A 16,754-nucleotide genomic window follows, 5' to 3' on the forward strand; every position below is an offset into this window, starting at 1 on the left:
ATATTCAAATATTCCCAAAAATATGAATTAACAAAATAAATACATGATTAAAACATTCTTTAAGGACTGATAAATGGTCCGGGTCTATAACAGTGCACCCTAGTATCTAGGGTGCATAGAAATAAAAGCACAAGAGGAACATATCCTTAATGTATTCTATTGTCATAATCGTTAGGCCCCAGCAGTTACATCTTTTTTTGGGGCAAGTGACATGGTCCTCTCAGCTGTCCCGAGCCTCCACTAAATGAAGCAAGATGAACTCGATGTGCTCTGCTGGAAGTCGGCCAGTAGCAGCCGGGGTGAGTGTCCAATAACAGGCCTTTCAGCACAGCCTGTGCTTTAAGCCTGCATGAAATCATACACGTGCTGGCTGGTGTCAAAGCTCTAACAACAGGAACACACAGAGGCTGCTTGATTCTTTTGTGACCCATCTAATCAGCATGTTTGTCTTACATGTCTGGTTTAAATGTGTAAACTGATTTGTCTGCTTTCTTGCCTACAGGCTAAGCTATAAAACCTACAGGATACATCACAACCACTGGCAGTATTTGAGCTCGGTGTCATCAAATCTGAACCCACTCACCAGAACTTGCACCAAGGTGGCATGGTGAGTCAGAAGACTTTATGATCTGCTTCAGGAGATTAGGCAGGTGATTGAATCACTGCTTGATTCAGAGGTTAGCTGGGAACAAGGTAAGGTATTGCATCAAAAAGCAATCACAAAAGAGTGTGAAAGATGTTCCTTGAATTTAATTCATTCATGTTTACATTTGATTCGGTTATTAGAGGGCAAATAAACCAAGAGCCAAGTATTTATGTTAGTATATTATTATGACAAGGGAGATGCAGTACAGAACACCTTTCTGATCAGTGGAATCACATAATTGTGTCAACCAATATATTGTAACATCTTACCAAATGACATATTACAATATTTTAACATTTTAAAGACAAGCAGGAAACAAATGGTTACAAATAAGTATACTACCCTTTACTGCATCTTTTGAGACACAATTCTCTGTTTTGTTGCCTTCTGTGTGAAACTTTACCTTAAATAATAAAGTTTTTACCGAACATATTTGTTGTATTTACTAATAGAATAGCAACACGACTGCTTTAGACGCTTTTTGTGACAAGCTTGAAGTGCATTGAGTGTATAAAACTGAGTTTGCCCCCGGCTGGCTGAATAGAGTAGAACAATCCAGTAGACGGAGAGAGAGAGAGAGAGAGAGAGAGAGAGAGAGTGGACGACCCAAACACGGACGGTTAGCAGCAACTATCAACCAACGGCCGCCTGACAGCCCTTTAAAATAAAAACTCTTCAGCGGTAAAACAAGAACAATGTGACCAAGTGAGAAGAACAGCTTGGCGAAGACTGTCAGAAACACATGACAACCAACTTTGGTTGTTGAGAGAGGCGCACCATGGCATCTCAGCTGAGGTAGGCAGACACAGCTAGCTGCTAACAGCAGGGCGCTAGCTCTTCAGCCTGACCGGGTAACTACCCTTAATTAGCTAGATACGGTTAGTCTGATAACTAGCAGCGCACTTGAGCAAAGTCAACTTTAAGTTTGTAACTCTGCAAAGGTATCAGAATTAAAGGGGTGTTTTTTGTTGTTAATGGTAAACCGACATAGAGGATTTTGGCTTTGGTAAGCAGTACGAGGAAGAGGTGGAATCAGCTGGAAAAAGCAGGCTGGTGTGATTTCTACCAGCTGGTTAAAGGGACTGCTGTGTGTATACAAGCTGTTCTTTTTCAATGAACAGCCACATGTTTAATTTATAAAGCATTCTTACAAGTGATCCTCAGTGAATTCTTATCTGCCGTGTTTTGACCAACTTGGAACTTTGGTTTAAAAGTTGGATAACAACAGAAAGCTATTTTCCTAAAAATAGAGGACAGATAGCATGCTCAACTCAACCACCCTACCACTAAATTATAATCTGAGCAGAATATATTACATTTGAGGCACAATTATGCCTAACATGATGATTTATTTTCTCCTGTAATCATGTGGCTTCAACTATTATTAACTCAATTAAATGACAAACAACATCCAACTTTTTAATTTATCTTAACATATTTATTATTGCAAACAAAAAATGCTATTCAGCTGCTTCAACATGCGAAGGTCCTGCTACTATTCAAAACAAAGAAATAAACTTTGTTCTCTGGAGACTGGGATGGACCTGCTTTATTATTTTCTGACGTTTTATAGGCCGCTCAATTATTGATCTAGAAAATAATCTTCTGATTTAAACAATGATAAAAGCAATTCTTGGTTGCAACCATAAAGTGGCACATATCCACTTTGTGCAACAATGTCAACATGAGTGAATGTTATGCATATTTGCAGATGTCACTGAAGCACGCAAATCACTTTAAAGTGTACTTTTTTTTTTTTTTTTTTCTTTGACTTAATACTACTAGCAGAAACTTGATTTTGGTCACCCCCTGTATCAGCTCTCATAACTTCCTAAATGTGCTGCTGTTTTCACATGTCAGACGTTTACCAGGACGACTGGATTGACTAGTCATATTGTGAAGTGGGGTTACTTTTGGTGGTTGTTTAGGTGTGCAGTTCTGATTTGAGTCTTCAGGTTTCTTGGCTTTTGTCTCTCGTTGCTTTAAGTTCCACTGTGTTGCGAGTTTCTCCGAATCTGAATGATGGGCTTTCCTGACTGAGCTTGACTTAAACAATATATTGTTTTGTTCAAACCATATTGTTTAAATAGGAAATACAATTCCTGTTCAAATAATACAACTACTCACAATGCCAACATTTAATTTAATCGCAAAGTAGTGCAAGCTAAATTGATAAGCATTAAACAGACATGCAGTCTACCTGTGTGCTGTTGAAGCCTGGTTTAACATGTGCACGTGTAAACAGAGATTAAGATTATACCTGTGTGTGGGGGCGGGGGGCTACTTCTGCACAGTTTGTTTCACCCTTATTAAACACTAACCCCGGCATTGCTATCACTTGCAGGAGCTTATTCTAATTTATTCTGTGAGTTGTTTGCTTCTCCGTGTTGGATCATCAACACAATGTTTCATGTTTGTTTTGGATCACTGGTGTGTAACTTAATACAGGCAGGCACCTTGTGTTGGTTTACCCCTGGGTGGTACTGTGACCGGGCAGTTGGTGCTGTTCTTGTATTTTGGCCAGTCTCTGCTCCATTAATGAGTAAATGCTCATCTGTTTGGCTTAAACCCAAATCTTTGTTGCTCCACTTGTTGCCATGGAAGCATCCCATTGGGGTTGCTGTGAGTGAGGATGATAAACACTGTTTTGGGAAAATTACTAGTTCCAAATGTACATTCAATTTACTTCAGTATTTTTGTATGTGTTAAACAGGTCCTGACCCTATGAGGTCGCTTGTTGTTTCTGAATATAATTTACTATAATGAACAACTTATTTTTACCCATGGCCTTATATTTGGACTAGTCATATCCATGTGATGTCTGCATGGGCTGCATGTCATCTTTAGGGACTAAAAGGAACAGATGTGTGGGGACTCCTCATGGTGTCTGTAAGTCTAATTGCACTGACTTTTCTGGTGATATGATGGGCACTGAGTTCTCCCATGAGACCCTGCTTCTCTGCCACTTGGGTACATAAGGCTGTGATTAGATGTCATCAATTATTGTTCTTTAAAATGTTCTCGTGTCGTTAACCAAAACCTTTTTTCATCATATGAATCAGCCGGAGTGAGTCAATGTTTTGTGGTTTATTTGATCAAATCAAAGATAGCCTAAACAAATATGGCTGTGTTAAAAGATTGGTTGGAATTATTAGTGGTGGTCACCAATTACATTTTTGGTCAGCAAGGCACATACTGCATCTTTGAACTGGGTCATCACATTTAGTGTTAGAATAATGCACTTAATATCTTTCTTTCTTTTTAATGTTCTACAGCATATACAATGAAGAAAGGAACCGTCTTCGCCTCCGAGCGCGGGAACAGAGGAACCAAGAAACAAGCCCAGCCAAAGAACCCAACCCTGAGAATGTGCCACTCTTTAGGGAACCATACAAGGTAAAGACCCACTCTACAGGAGTTACCTGCTCTAATGATCACACTGGGCTTCTACTGTTCATGTTATTGATACAAAGATGATTATTTTTGACTTCTTTCAAAAGCAACGGTTTCAGGATCAAAATGACTCTATTCATTATCAGAGGGAAATTGATAATTTTCTGTATGTGTGCTGTATTGTTGGCTTAAAAGTTACATAAAACCTTTCACCTTCTAGTGTTTTTTGTTGTTGTGTATGTAGTGTGCTATACAATTATGTTTACTTTACAAAAAAAAGCTGTCAAAGACAACACCATAACCTTTGCATTTTAAGTCCAATGTGTGAGGAGTGTCAAGAGAGATATTCTTAAATTTGACGTACACATTATTGGGAACAAATAAATAAATGGCAAATGATATTGAAACAAAAGCAAGTTTGTTCCACCTACTGTTTGTCTTAATTAACCAAATCCTACATATTGCTACCGATATATTGCTTCTAACAAAGTGTTTACCCTTTCTTTACGCAGACAAACAAAGGGGATACTCTTTCCAATCGAATCCAGAGGATGCTGGGTAGTTTTGAAGATGTGAATAATCCCTGTCCCTTAGCCATTGAGCCTTTACCCATTCCTACTTATGTAACCTTCTCACGGTCAGATCAGGCTCAGCCAAACACAGATAAACCAGCCAAGCCTCCATTCCTTAACCAAGTCCACAAGTCCATCCCAAGTCAGAAAGCCCCCTCTTGTAACGGTTACTCCTCTCAGCCCATGAGGACGTCCACTGCCCCTTCTCCTCCTAACCAGCATGGACATTCATCCACTTTCTCGAATAGGTCCTTAACCCACAGTCAGCTCGGCCTCTCAGCACAGCAACAAAGAAGAGTGAAGCCTACTCAGGTCTCAGGGAGTGTGTCAGCCTTCCCCAGGAAATGTCTTATCAGTCTCCTGATGCCAAGCGGCCACCCTTCCCACATTCCATTGACCATGATAACTATGACACGGACACTAGGGACACCTTTGATAGACTTCAAGTTCAAGGGTCCACAGATCACCACCCTGAGTCTGACAGCGCCATGGATGTTTCCACATTTGACCTGAAACAGTCCCCCAAAGATTCATCTCTGCCTCAAGCAAACAAAGGTAACACACTACCTTCCCAGACCTTCCCTTCACTCCTGTCGTCGAAGCCGCCCAGCGTAGTCATGACCCAGAAGCCCACAGCGTATGTGCGGCCCATGGATGGTCAGGACCATGTGGTCAGCGAGTCACCTAGGCTGAAGCTTTCACCAGAGCCATATGTACCTCTACCGGAGATAATCAACAAATCTGCGCTAGGCAAAACCAAGTTGCTGCCACCATTTTTGGAGGTAAATATATTCTCTTAGTTCGCTGTACTGTTATTAGACATGATATTAGCTAGGCTGTATAATGGCTGGTTAGCTAATTTTAGCATGAAGAAAGAAAACAGGAGGTAACGGCTAGCTTGTCTAAAAATAGTTCTGCTTTTGAGGTGCTGGTAGATGGATTCTGTTACCTTTAGACAAAACCAAGCTAGCTGTATTCCCCCTGTTTTTAGTCTTAATTCTAACCAGCTTTAAGTTGGTGAAAAGCTTTCAGGTGGTATTGATTTTATCTAACGCTCGGAAAGAAATGGAATAAGTGTGTTTACAAAAATGTTAAAGTATTCCTTTAATATCATTAGTAATAGTGTCATAGCTAAAATCCTGACACCATTTCCAGGATAGCAGCGTCCATCAACTGGCCTCAGTCTGTCGGACTGTAATTTAAACCAACTACGGCCATGTGCTTCAGGAAATAGTGTTTTCTTTAAAGACAGCTATTAAAGAAAATAAATCATAAGTTTGCAGGACTGGATTCCTTCAATCCAAAGAATTTGGTTTTTCTATAGAACCTGGTTTTTCCTGTTAAATACAAAAGTCCGAATCAGAATACCTTTATTAGTCCCACAGAGGGGAAATGTACATTGTTACAGCAGAAAAGAGCCAAAGACAGCTTAATGTTACCTTAATGTTAAGTAGCATGCACAAAAAAAAAAAAAATATAATAAAAAGGTTACACAATTTACAAAAAACACAGCCTGTTCTGAGGATTTAGCAGCCAGGTATATATTGCAGTTATTAACGGTGTGTATATATATATATATATATATATATATATATATATATATTGCACATAGTTGGTGGTTAACAACAAGGAGTGTTATAGTAGTAGGATAGTAAAGACAGCAGGGAGTAGATACTTGGTATATTTGGAATATAAAATTGTCTTGAGATGTCAGTGACACTGAATCTCTGGTTTTGGTGGTCCGGTGATTGGTGAATGTGGGGAGTGATAGAACAAGGGAAGTCCTACTTATTATCTCCCAGCACTGTTGTCTGGGCTATGAATGTACTGTGGAATGAGAGGATTGTGTCATCTGGAACATAGGGTTAGGGCTAGTCAGCTAAAAAAAAAATATTCTTGATTTAAATTTTAAGGCACTTTAAGTTCTAAGGCTTGATTTGTTTGAGAGAATTTGGCTGAACTCCAGGTCAATTCTATTGAGAGGCGAAGTCCCGCCCATCTACTTCCGACCCATGGGACCTTATTTCGGAAAAAGTATGTATTGAAGTCAATTGGGAGAGAAAGATTATCTTTCGATCCCGTTTGAATTGTGCCACAAATTACACATATGATGTTTGTCAATCTTACAAAATAATGTCCATGTCAAAAAAGTCACAGTTTGTCGTAAAACTGTTAAAATATAAGACTATGAAAAATACACAACTAGAAAGACTACAAATCCCGGTCCCGCATGCTGGCTCTTATGGAACCGGCGACTAACTCCCCTTGTGTGTATGTACAGCTCTCAACATGCCCAGACTTGTAGTGATTTTCACCTCTTTTAAAACTTTTCGCCTCATTCTGAAAGAAAGAAGTGAAATGTGCCAACGTGACGGCCGTCTTGATGTGTGGTGCAAGATGGGAGATGTAGTTCATTAAGCGTTTCACACAAAAAAAGTGTTACTTCACAGTTTTAGGACACATTTAAAAAATGTTGACTTGCAAAATTATCTTTTAAATTGAAAAACATCATATGTGTAATTCGTGGCACAATTCAAACGGGATCGAAAGATGATCTTTCTCTCTCCATTGACTTCAATACATACTTTTTCCGAAATAAGGTCCCATGGAGGTCCACCGGAAAGGGAGGGACTTCGCCTCTCTATTCATAAATAGACACACACAGGCGTTGCACCTGCAGCACGACACAGCTCCCCCTACAGTCCTGCAGTAGCACAGCAGTGCTAAATATGCTTCTATTCTCGCTACTCTGACTAATCCATTGCAGGTTATACAGGCAATTATTTATATTCCTACTAAACCTTTGCTCCTAAATTAGGATCCACATCTGCAGTTTGCCATCTATAAAACACTTTGGATATAAAGTACAATCACAAATGTCTCTTTCCTCCAAACTATTGAGAAATAGAAGTAATGTGCTTTCAACAATGTGTTTTTCCTTAAACAAGTCAATACACAGGTTTAATGGGTCAGAGAACCAACGTCCCAGTGAGTGCACGCCATTTTTTTAATTCCGGCACAAGTGTAAACCTTCTGGTGTGAAACTAAAGCTAGTTTAAAAAGAAACCCTTAAACTAGCTTTTTTAAATGGAATAACCAATTGTAAAATAACAATTACATATATTTTTGTATTTTATAATAAATATGTTAATTCAACATTCAATTGTTGCCCCAAAACGTTGGAACCTTGATATTGCTCTTATTTTGTAATGTTAAATGGCTTCATTTTAAAACCAAACTCTCCACTGCATCTCTTCAAGGAAACAATGCAAGTGCTTCTGCAGGTCTCTACTGCTCTCTGCTGGACAACACTGAAATGCATATATCTCTTTACTTTGATTTTAATGTGGTATGGTTGTATTTAATGTTTTCAGTGTTTTCAATTCCCCCCAAATTACAGTATACCTAGAGATGATTTGACATAATGCAGGTTTTAAGATAAAGAACAGCTGGCCAATTCCCAAGTAGGGCTCGATATCTCTCTATTCTGGTGAGATATAGTTGCATCAAACCCATGCAAGAAGTAAACAATCTGAAGGGGGTCTTATGTTGTATTTAGCTATGTTATTTTACCTGTTTGACCTGTGAAATACCATTAAAAGGTTTGCTCTTGGAAATATTAGCCCTTTACCATTTCTATGTCTGTCATGTTATAATTGCATAAAGGTTTATTCACTGTTTTGGACAGATCATTTATTCATTTCTTTTCTACAGACAAGGACAGATGAGGTTCAGTGTGTCGAAGAAATCTTGAGGGTAAGTCCAGCTTTTACAACTCTCATTTACAGTTGCTACATCTACTTGCTATAATGTTTATTTTATGAAGAGTGATGCCTGTATTATAGTTGGGCCGTCTTTAGGCTCCTTGCATATAACATTCTTTTTATCCCACCATACAGGAAATGACCCACTCATGGCCTCCTCTCCTGACAGCCATACACTCACCGAGCTCAGTAGAACCCTCCAAGTCTCCGTTCCCAGCCAAGGTAAGACTTTAAAAGTTGAGGATAATTGAAAAGAAAAAGCATGTTTTAAGGCCTTAAGTCCTGGTAATTAAAGATCTGTTTGCATATACAGTAACGATTATTACACCATTTATTAATTAAGTGTACATGAAGATAACCATGTGCAAACTTAAATAAAGCCAATGTGTGAGCCATGTAAAAGCTTGCGTGCATTTGTTTCATTGTCTTCACAGGAAGCAGCGAGTCTCTCTTCATGTCCAGTACAAAGTGAGTCATTAAGTGAATGGCAATCAAAAATCAAGGCACAAAACCAGGATACACATGTTCATTAATATACATGTTGGTACTATATCATAGAACATCCCAAACAACCATGCAAACCAGGGTTAGTGTTTTGTCTGTAAAGGACGAGGGTAAAATACAGATTGATTGGAAACATCTGCTGTACATACAGCCTTTAGATAAAGAGTCTGTTTTAATCATTTGTGTGAATTGAATACTATAAACATTTCAAAGTCTTTCATGACTTGTAATTCCCCTATTTTCTTCCAGGAAACTACAAGTCCCCTCCAGCAAATCCATCCCAGCTCATCCAGCAGAGCTCATCATCGTAAGTGACAATTAGGCTTTTGGCAGTTTGTTAATTCAGCCATTTAGACAACTTACACGTTTTTTCATTAATGGAGCAACTAATCATTATTTCCTAATCAATACATCTGCATCAATCATCAATTTAAATATGTTATCAATAATCAAATGTTGTATCTACACTCACCGGCCACTTTATTAGGTACACCCTGTTAGTGCCGGGTTGGATCCATTTTTGACTTCAGAAGTGCCTTAATTCTTCGTGGCATAGACTCAACAAGGTGCTGGAAACATTCCTCAGAGACTTTGTTCCATATTGACATGTTGGCATCACGCAGTTGCGGCAGATTTGTCTGCTGCACATCCGTGATGCAAAACTCTCGTTCCACAACATCCCAAAGATGCTCTATTGGATTGAGATCTGGTGACTGTTGAGGCCATTTGAGTTCAGTAACTCGTTGTCATGTTCAAGAAACCAGTTGGAGATAATTTGAGCTTTGTGACATGGCGTGTTATCCTGCTGGAAGTAGCCATCAGAAGATGGGAACAGTGTGGTCATAAAGGGTTGGACATGGTCAGCCTCTATACTCGGGCTGTGGCGTTTAAACCATGCTCAATTGGTACTAAGGGCGGGGCCTAAAGTATGCCAAGAAAATACCCCCCATACCATTACACCACCACCACCAGTCTGAACCTGATGGATCCATGCTTCTGACCCTACCGTCCAAATGTCGCAGCAGAAATCGAGTCTCATCAGACCAGGCAACATTTTTCCAATGTTGGTGAGCCCGTGCAAATTGTATTATCATGTCTAAATGCATTGAGTTGCTGCCATGTGATTGGCTGATTAGGTATTTGCGTTAACAAGCAGTTGAACAGGTGTACCTAATAATAAAGTAGCCAGTAAGTCTATTTATATACATTTTATAGGAAATAATGAATATTGCTCTTGTAATTCCCGAAAGATAAATTATTCAAATGGCTTGTTTTATTTAATAAATGGACAACCACCAGAATATTACTGTTGTAAATGACAAAGAAAAGTCCCAGATTTGAGAAGCTGGAAATGTGATATTATTATTGTTCTGTGTGTGGGTGCCGTAGATCACTTGAAGCAGCACATTCCCGAGGGGTAGAGCCGGCCAGCTCCAGCGACTCAGAGTGTAGCTCAAGATCAGAGTCGGAAAGTGAAAGCACCATCGAGGAGCCGCCTCCACCCCCTGTGAGCATCTCTGTTAAAACCGAGGTAATTTGCTGCTTGCCACATTTACTTGGATTGATACACTGCATCTCCCCACGGAACACCCACGGTTACATTTTGGCATGCATTTCTGCCTGCATACACACATTAAAAACTCTCACATGTATCTACAAAACAGAGAAGGCAGTTAAACACCTCTGTGTGAAATCACTGATACTTTAGTTTTTCATTATGTAATTATCAGAGCAATACCGCAAGTCATTTAAAATGTAACAACCAATTACATACAGCGATGCTGATATTTAGTTTGATTATTTCAATAAATGGCAGGGGAAACTGATACACATGCATTCTCTGAACTGTAAGCTCCCTTTTTTTTTTTTTAATGGCATTGTTTGTCTTTTTTTTTAGCCTGAACCTCTAGCAGTGACCCATGGTGATTGGCAGCTCGGGAACTGGATCCAGTCCAGGTCCAGCCAGCAGAACTCGAGCGCCGAAGGTCAAAGCTGTTCACATCCCTATGAAAGCCCCGCTCACAAGCGGCCACCGCCTGCTCACAGCTCCCAGCACCCACTCAGTGCAGAGGTGGGCGACCCCTACAGAGAGTCCAAACCTTCTTCTTCTTCTAACCAGAAAGAGTTGACCCAGCATCACAGTGAAAGCCCTCAGGACAACTATAACCATCAAAGTGGCCACAAATCCCCCTCTGCTGGTTTGAACATCTCCAGGACACTTTTATGCAACACACACTCCTCAAAACCAGTGACTGCAGGTTGCCCAGATCACACTAAAGCAACTATCAACGTGAAGTGTGAGGAAGTGGTCGATACGCGAAACAAAGACCCCTGTTTTACAGATAGACCCAAGGTTAAGACGAAAGTAGGGCACAGCAAGAAAAGCAAGAACAACAGCGAGACTAAAAGAGACGGTAAGAGGACTTCTAAACACACGTCACTTGACAAGCGGAAGACTGGATCAGACCCTGAAGTCACTGTGGTACTGTGTGTTCATTGTCCATCTTGTGGTGTTCGATATCCTAACCCTTGCTCCTGCCCAACCCAAAGTCCTGCAAAGGCTGACCAGCTGACCCCCGCCCCGCCACTTAGAGTCAGTTGTAGCAAACCAATGTTGGAGACCCTCTGCCCAAAGGGATCCAAGGTTCTTCACAAAACAAGCAAAAGGCACTCGAAGAAAACTGGGCACACGATCAAGAGTTCTCTGGAACCCCAGAAGCCTTTTAGCTCCCTGCTGGTGAAAATTGATCTAAGTCTGCTCTCAAGAGTTCCCTGGACCTGCAACATCCACCAGGAGCTACCCAACAATGCAAAGAGATCAGCACTGGTCGTCGAGCAGCATGCAGGGGGCGGTGATGCTTCGACACCACACAAAGTCATCAAAAGCAGCAAAAAGAGTATATCTCAAAATGTGAGAAATATGTGGGTTCCCATTTTGTTCTAGTTAGCATTCATGTAAAAAAACATTTAAATGTATTTCAATGTATGATTTGTTGTATTCAAGGTTGAGGTAGACAATTCAACTCATCCCAGGAAGAAACAAAAGCTGGATAACAAGAATACCTCATCAACAAGTCATGCTTCTGTCAAACTAGAGTAGGTCCAGAGGCATCCCTTACTTTTTTATGTTTCTTGAACGGAGATAACGTCACACTGCTTAGTGTGTCTGATAACACAAGCTCTCTATTCTTACAGATGTTCCAGCAAGTCAAAAGCAGACGGGGAGCGAAAGAAAAAGGTGGATAAAAAACCTGTTCCTATGCAGCAGCCTCTGACACCCAAAGACCCTGCTAAAGACCCAAAGGTGAACAAACGCAGTTCTGGGAAGCCCCAGGACTCCAGCAAGGACGCAGCAAAGAGCAAGGACTCCCAGAAGCACAAGAAGAGTGGCGGAAAGCATGCCGAACAACCACACTTTGAAAAGGTAACGGGATATAAGCACCAATCTTTTGTGTTTAGCTGCCCCCCCCCCCCCCGAGGCAAGCCTCTGAACGATCTCATGGTTTTAGGGATTGTAACCAGCGACAAATGCTCTCGAGTTGTTTCCATGAAATGCTAAAGTTCATCTGCCCTTCAATCCTAGCAGAAGCCCCAAAAGAGCACCCCTGCTGTCCCATCGTCTTCACAGCCCCCCAGGGGAGCTTTGAGCAAAAGGCCCTTGCTCAGAGTTGAGGGGAGGTAAACAATAGTTGTTCTAAACTACAGTTTTTCATTTGTCTGGACAATCTCCAAAAAGAATGTATGTCTTCAATTTCTGTTAAATATTTGGGTTAATTCAATCGCACATTTTCTCAAAAGGTATTGCTGGAGTAACTAAATGTATATTCTTGTTTTGAAGGAAATTGTTGCTACAGTATTAACAATTAGTAATGATAAAACTTGTATTGTTTTTAACGATGAGGTGTTTAGTGTGGTTTGTTGATCAAGCTTTGTTCACCGACAGGCAGTATCCAGTGAAGCATTACATAAAAGAGGCCAAAAAACTGAAGCACAAAGCAGACGTAGAGGTAAGTTATTTGTGTTTGTTATGAACTCGTATTACTGCACATTTCTACCCGATGATACTAGAAACATGTAACCAAACTGCTTTATGTGTCTATCTCTGCAGTCAGACAAGCTGATCAAAGCGTTTAACTACCTGGATGCGGCCATGTTCTTTGTCGAAAGTGGTATCGCCATGGAGAAAGATCCACACATTTCAACGTCTTCCTACACTATGTTTGCAGAAACAGTGGAACTGCTCAAGTGCGATAACATTATATTACTGTCTGCACTATTGATAACTTTCATTGATCCAATAGACAAACCTTTATATATTTATATGCTTCATTTTTACAGGTTTGTACTGAAACTTAGAAATGCAGTGGATGCCTCTGCTCCTGCTGCAGAAAAAGACTTTTTTGCTTTATGGTGAGTTGAAGATTATACCTTTGTGCTGTTAAATAGCTGCTTCACAAAATAGAATGTCGTGGCGAAAACTACACAACATAACTGGTTACATGTTTCTCCTCTTCATTTCTGTTTAAAGCTTTTTCACCATCTATTCTCGTCTAGATATGACATATTTGTAGTTATATTAAAGTCTGTCATAAATATAATGCAGTCATAGAATGCCATAGTATAGCCATACAGTATTATAAAAAAGCTGTAAATTCATAAGAATGTATAATAAAGTGTGTCATAAGTCAGGCATTAAGAAGTAATTGTAAAGTATAAAAACGTCATTGTATTGTTTGTCTTTACAATAACTGTATATGCAGTAATGAATCATGCAATGATGAACAATGTATGAACATTGAATTGTGTCTTGCAGTTTGAAGTGCCAGTCCCTCTTGCAGATGGCAATGTTTCGCCACAAACACAAAATTGCCCTCAAGTATTCGAAGACCCTCACCGACCACTTCAGTGTAAGTATTACATATTCATTTCTTATGCCATTGTAATTGTTTTGCAATTTGATTAGGTCATATCTAAATAAAACAATGTTATTACATGTTTGTACAGAGTTGGAAAAGTAGTCGCCATGTAATCATAGTTGTACATTTGCCCTCTAAATTTGGACATTTCAGAACTCAACAACTCGCGATCCTCCTGTTTTAACACCAAAGTAAGTCGTCTACTTTGCATGGTACTTTCTCTTTTTAGGTGTATTGCACTAAGCTGTAATATGTAATCAAAAGTTCACATATTTTTACTGGTGTTTTTTCAGAGTCACACACACCCCGTCCTACATGCCCAACATGCCTTCTCCAGCCAACACGTCCAGCAGCTTTGGTCCCGGCTCCAGCCACAGCGGGTCGGGTGTGGACCCTGCGGGCAGCACTGTGACGGTTCCTCAGGCCATTGGACAAGTGGCATTAACCTACGTCAACATCACTACATTAGTTTTAAGCGCTCATGACATCTGGGACCAGGCGGAGGAACTGTCGCAGAAAGGCAGCGGTAAGAATATACGAAAAACAGACTGTAAACATGAAAGCATAAAGAAAGCATGACTTTTTCCATATTTGTTAACAAACTACATTGTGATATTTTTTTCAAATGTTTCAACATGCTATACTACTTCTTGATATTTTTTACGTACTAAACTATGACTTTATTGGGATATTTTCTACATTCTATGCTATGAATGCTTTTCATTATATTTTTAAGATGCTATATTACCACCTTTTTTAAACAATATTTCCAAAACACAATACTGACCCTTTTTTTTGTTCTTAATTTGGACTTTTTACTTTTCCAACATTTTCAATACTATATTATGACCTATTTTTCATATTCTATAAAACACATTTTACTCCTGTAAAAAGATCTGTATATGCATCTTAATAAATTGTGATGTTCCAGGTTTGCTGACGGAGCTGGACTCAGTCATGGGCGCATTGAGCCTAACTTCTAGTATGAGCTCTGTGGTGCGCTACACGAGACAGGGCGTCCACTGGCTGAGGCTGGACAGCCAAAAGGTAAACTGACTATCCACCTGCTCTCGTCAAAGAGCACCTGCAAACCCTTTGTGCTGCCCCTCTCTACCTTTACCTCACCTCGCCTCAGTGTGTCACACTCTGAGCTGGACTATCCCTCAGGCTTGTGCCAGGCTTCTTTACTTCACATGGACGTTGTCTCATCTCATGTGGTGTGTCCCTGAGAATACACCACTGATCAATGCACTTGTTATTTATTGTTTTCTCTCATGTCCGCTCGTGTCTCTCTTTCTCTCTGGCACTTTTATGAACATGTGTTACATCTGTGGTTATACGCACACTTCATGTCTTGTACCCACGGTGTATCTTCCTGCTCCTCTTCATGACTTCATGTGTTTGAATCATCAATTTATTCAGGTGTGACCTTAACTACATTTGGATGGGAGCACATCGAATGTAACCAAAATGGCCGTTTGGTGGCAGCCCCAGCCTCGTGCAAATCTTGTTTATGATCACAACTTTGGTAATGTCAAAGAGGAATGTCACTATAAGGCACTAAAACCATTGTTTAAATGTATCACAATTGTTATTGAATTTCTCTCAAAATGAGTCGGTTTGAATTATGCATTGTATTTCCCCTACAAATCAGTGGGGATTAATACAGTATAAGTTTAATGAATACAGCGTGAGTGCTGTCCAAAACAATCAGACACCTGAGCATGAATAATAAGGATTTGTATTATGATGGCTCAGGATCAGAAGCGGTTTGCCATCTTTCTCAGGCTGATTATGACAATTACTGACTAGTTGGTCAGTCCAAAGCAGGCTCAATTTTATTCTTGTCACCCTGGTAAAATAATTGCACTTGTGCCCACTAATGCAAGTTATTCAAACATTAGGTTCGGTAAACATAGCAACAACAAAAAAAGGGGCAATCGTTTTACATATTGGATTTTTTTAGTTCTAGTGTTGGAAGTAGTGGTTGATATTAGCCGAGTTTGAGTTACCTTTCAAGTATAGTGGGACTGCCACATTGTTCAACAGATGAAACTACAGTAGTGTTCCCTTTATTTGTTTTTGCACCAGGAAGCTGCTTTTCTGTTTCCCACACATTTTGTTGATTAGCAAATGTTGAGTTTCAATATGTTTACTAAATGTGTACGAGTAGAATAAAAGGCCAAACTATAGCTTACTACAGAATGCACTTTGTTGAGTATTTGTTGTTAATTTCAGAGCGTTATTGGACATAAGAACACCTTGATCTCAAAGACTGGCAGGACTGTGCTAGTCTTTACTCTAGTTTATTGTAACTTTGATTCTAAAAAAATAAAGCTTGCGTTTTGTTGGTTCAAATTTTTATTGAGGTGTTGTTGTTATGACAATTTAAAAGGGATACTAAAATAATCAGTATGAAATGGTGATGCAGTAAAAGAAACATTGCTTTTGATTTACACATTTTGAAACGTTTTGCAGTTAATTGAGTTTGTATGTCTGTGTGCAATTACACATCAAAAAGGGCTAAACAAAGATCACAAAGTGTTCATGAATTTACATTGTTGCATAAAGTAAAGTGTAGCGACAATTTTAAAAAATACGGAGCAAGGTCACTGTTGCCATGGCATTTGGGATTATTGTATGTATAGATCATCAGCAGGAGAAGTGATCTTGAGTGTTTCTTACTGCAGAAGCATTTCAGATGTTTTCATGTATTTTCCAACTTGTGGCTTTCCTTCCATCATCTTCGATTGTTTATGAATTACTCTGCAACAGTTTACACTTCTCGCCCAAATAATTATTTACTGAGAAATTGTTCAGAAAAGATTTTGAAGGATGCTTTTCCCTTTTTTGTAAAATATGTAAAACATTTTTTTTGCAGAGATGAATAAACACTGGAAATCATTTTGTTAACTTATAATTTATTACTGCTTACTCTTATTTTCAGAAAGAAAACAAG

At 39.6% G+C, this 16,754-nt stretch overlaps 1 protein-coding gene across 1 annotated transcript; it reads left to right on the forward strand.

Moving 5' to 3' along the window:
- The first annotated feature begins 1,233 nt into the window (after positions 1-1,233).
- LOC117455947 (AF4/FMR2 family member 1-like) lies at positions 1,234-16,699 on the forward strand. Its single transcript, XM_071205015.1, is given in 20 exon segments — positions 1,234-1,441; positions 3,922-4,042; positions 4,552-4,897; positions 4,900-5,393; positions 8,326-8,367; positions 8,511-8,597; positions 8,810-8,843; positions 9,129-9,186; positions 10,269-10,410; positions 10,777-11,790; positions 11,884-11,975; positions 12,075-12,303; positions 12,466-12,557; positions 12,823-12,886; positions 12,988-13,124; positions 13,218-13,289; positions 13,693-13,786; positions 13,949-13,986; positions 14,089-14,321; positions 14,727-16,699. Coding segments are annotated over 20 exon segments (3,531 nt in total). The 5' UTR covers positions 1,234-1,424; the 3' UTR covers positions 14,852-16,699.
- The last annotated feature ends 55 nt before the right edge of the window (positions 16,700-16,754 follow it).

Source organism: Pseudochaenichthys georgianus, chromosome 12 (genome assembly GCF_902827115.2).
Source record: "Pseudochaenichthys georgianus chromosome 12, fPseGeo1.2, whole genome shotgun sequence".
Lineage (NCBI taxonomy): Eukaryota > Metazoa > Chordata > Actinopteri > Perciformes > Channichthyidae > Pseudochaenichthys > Pseudochaenichthys georgianus.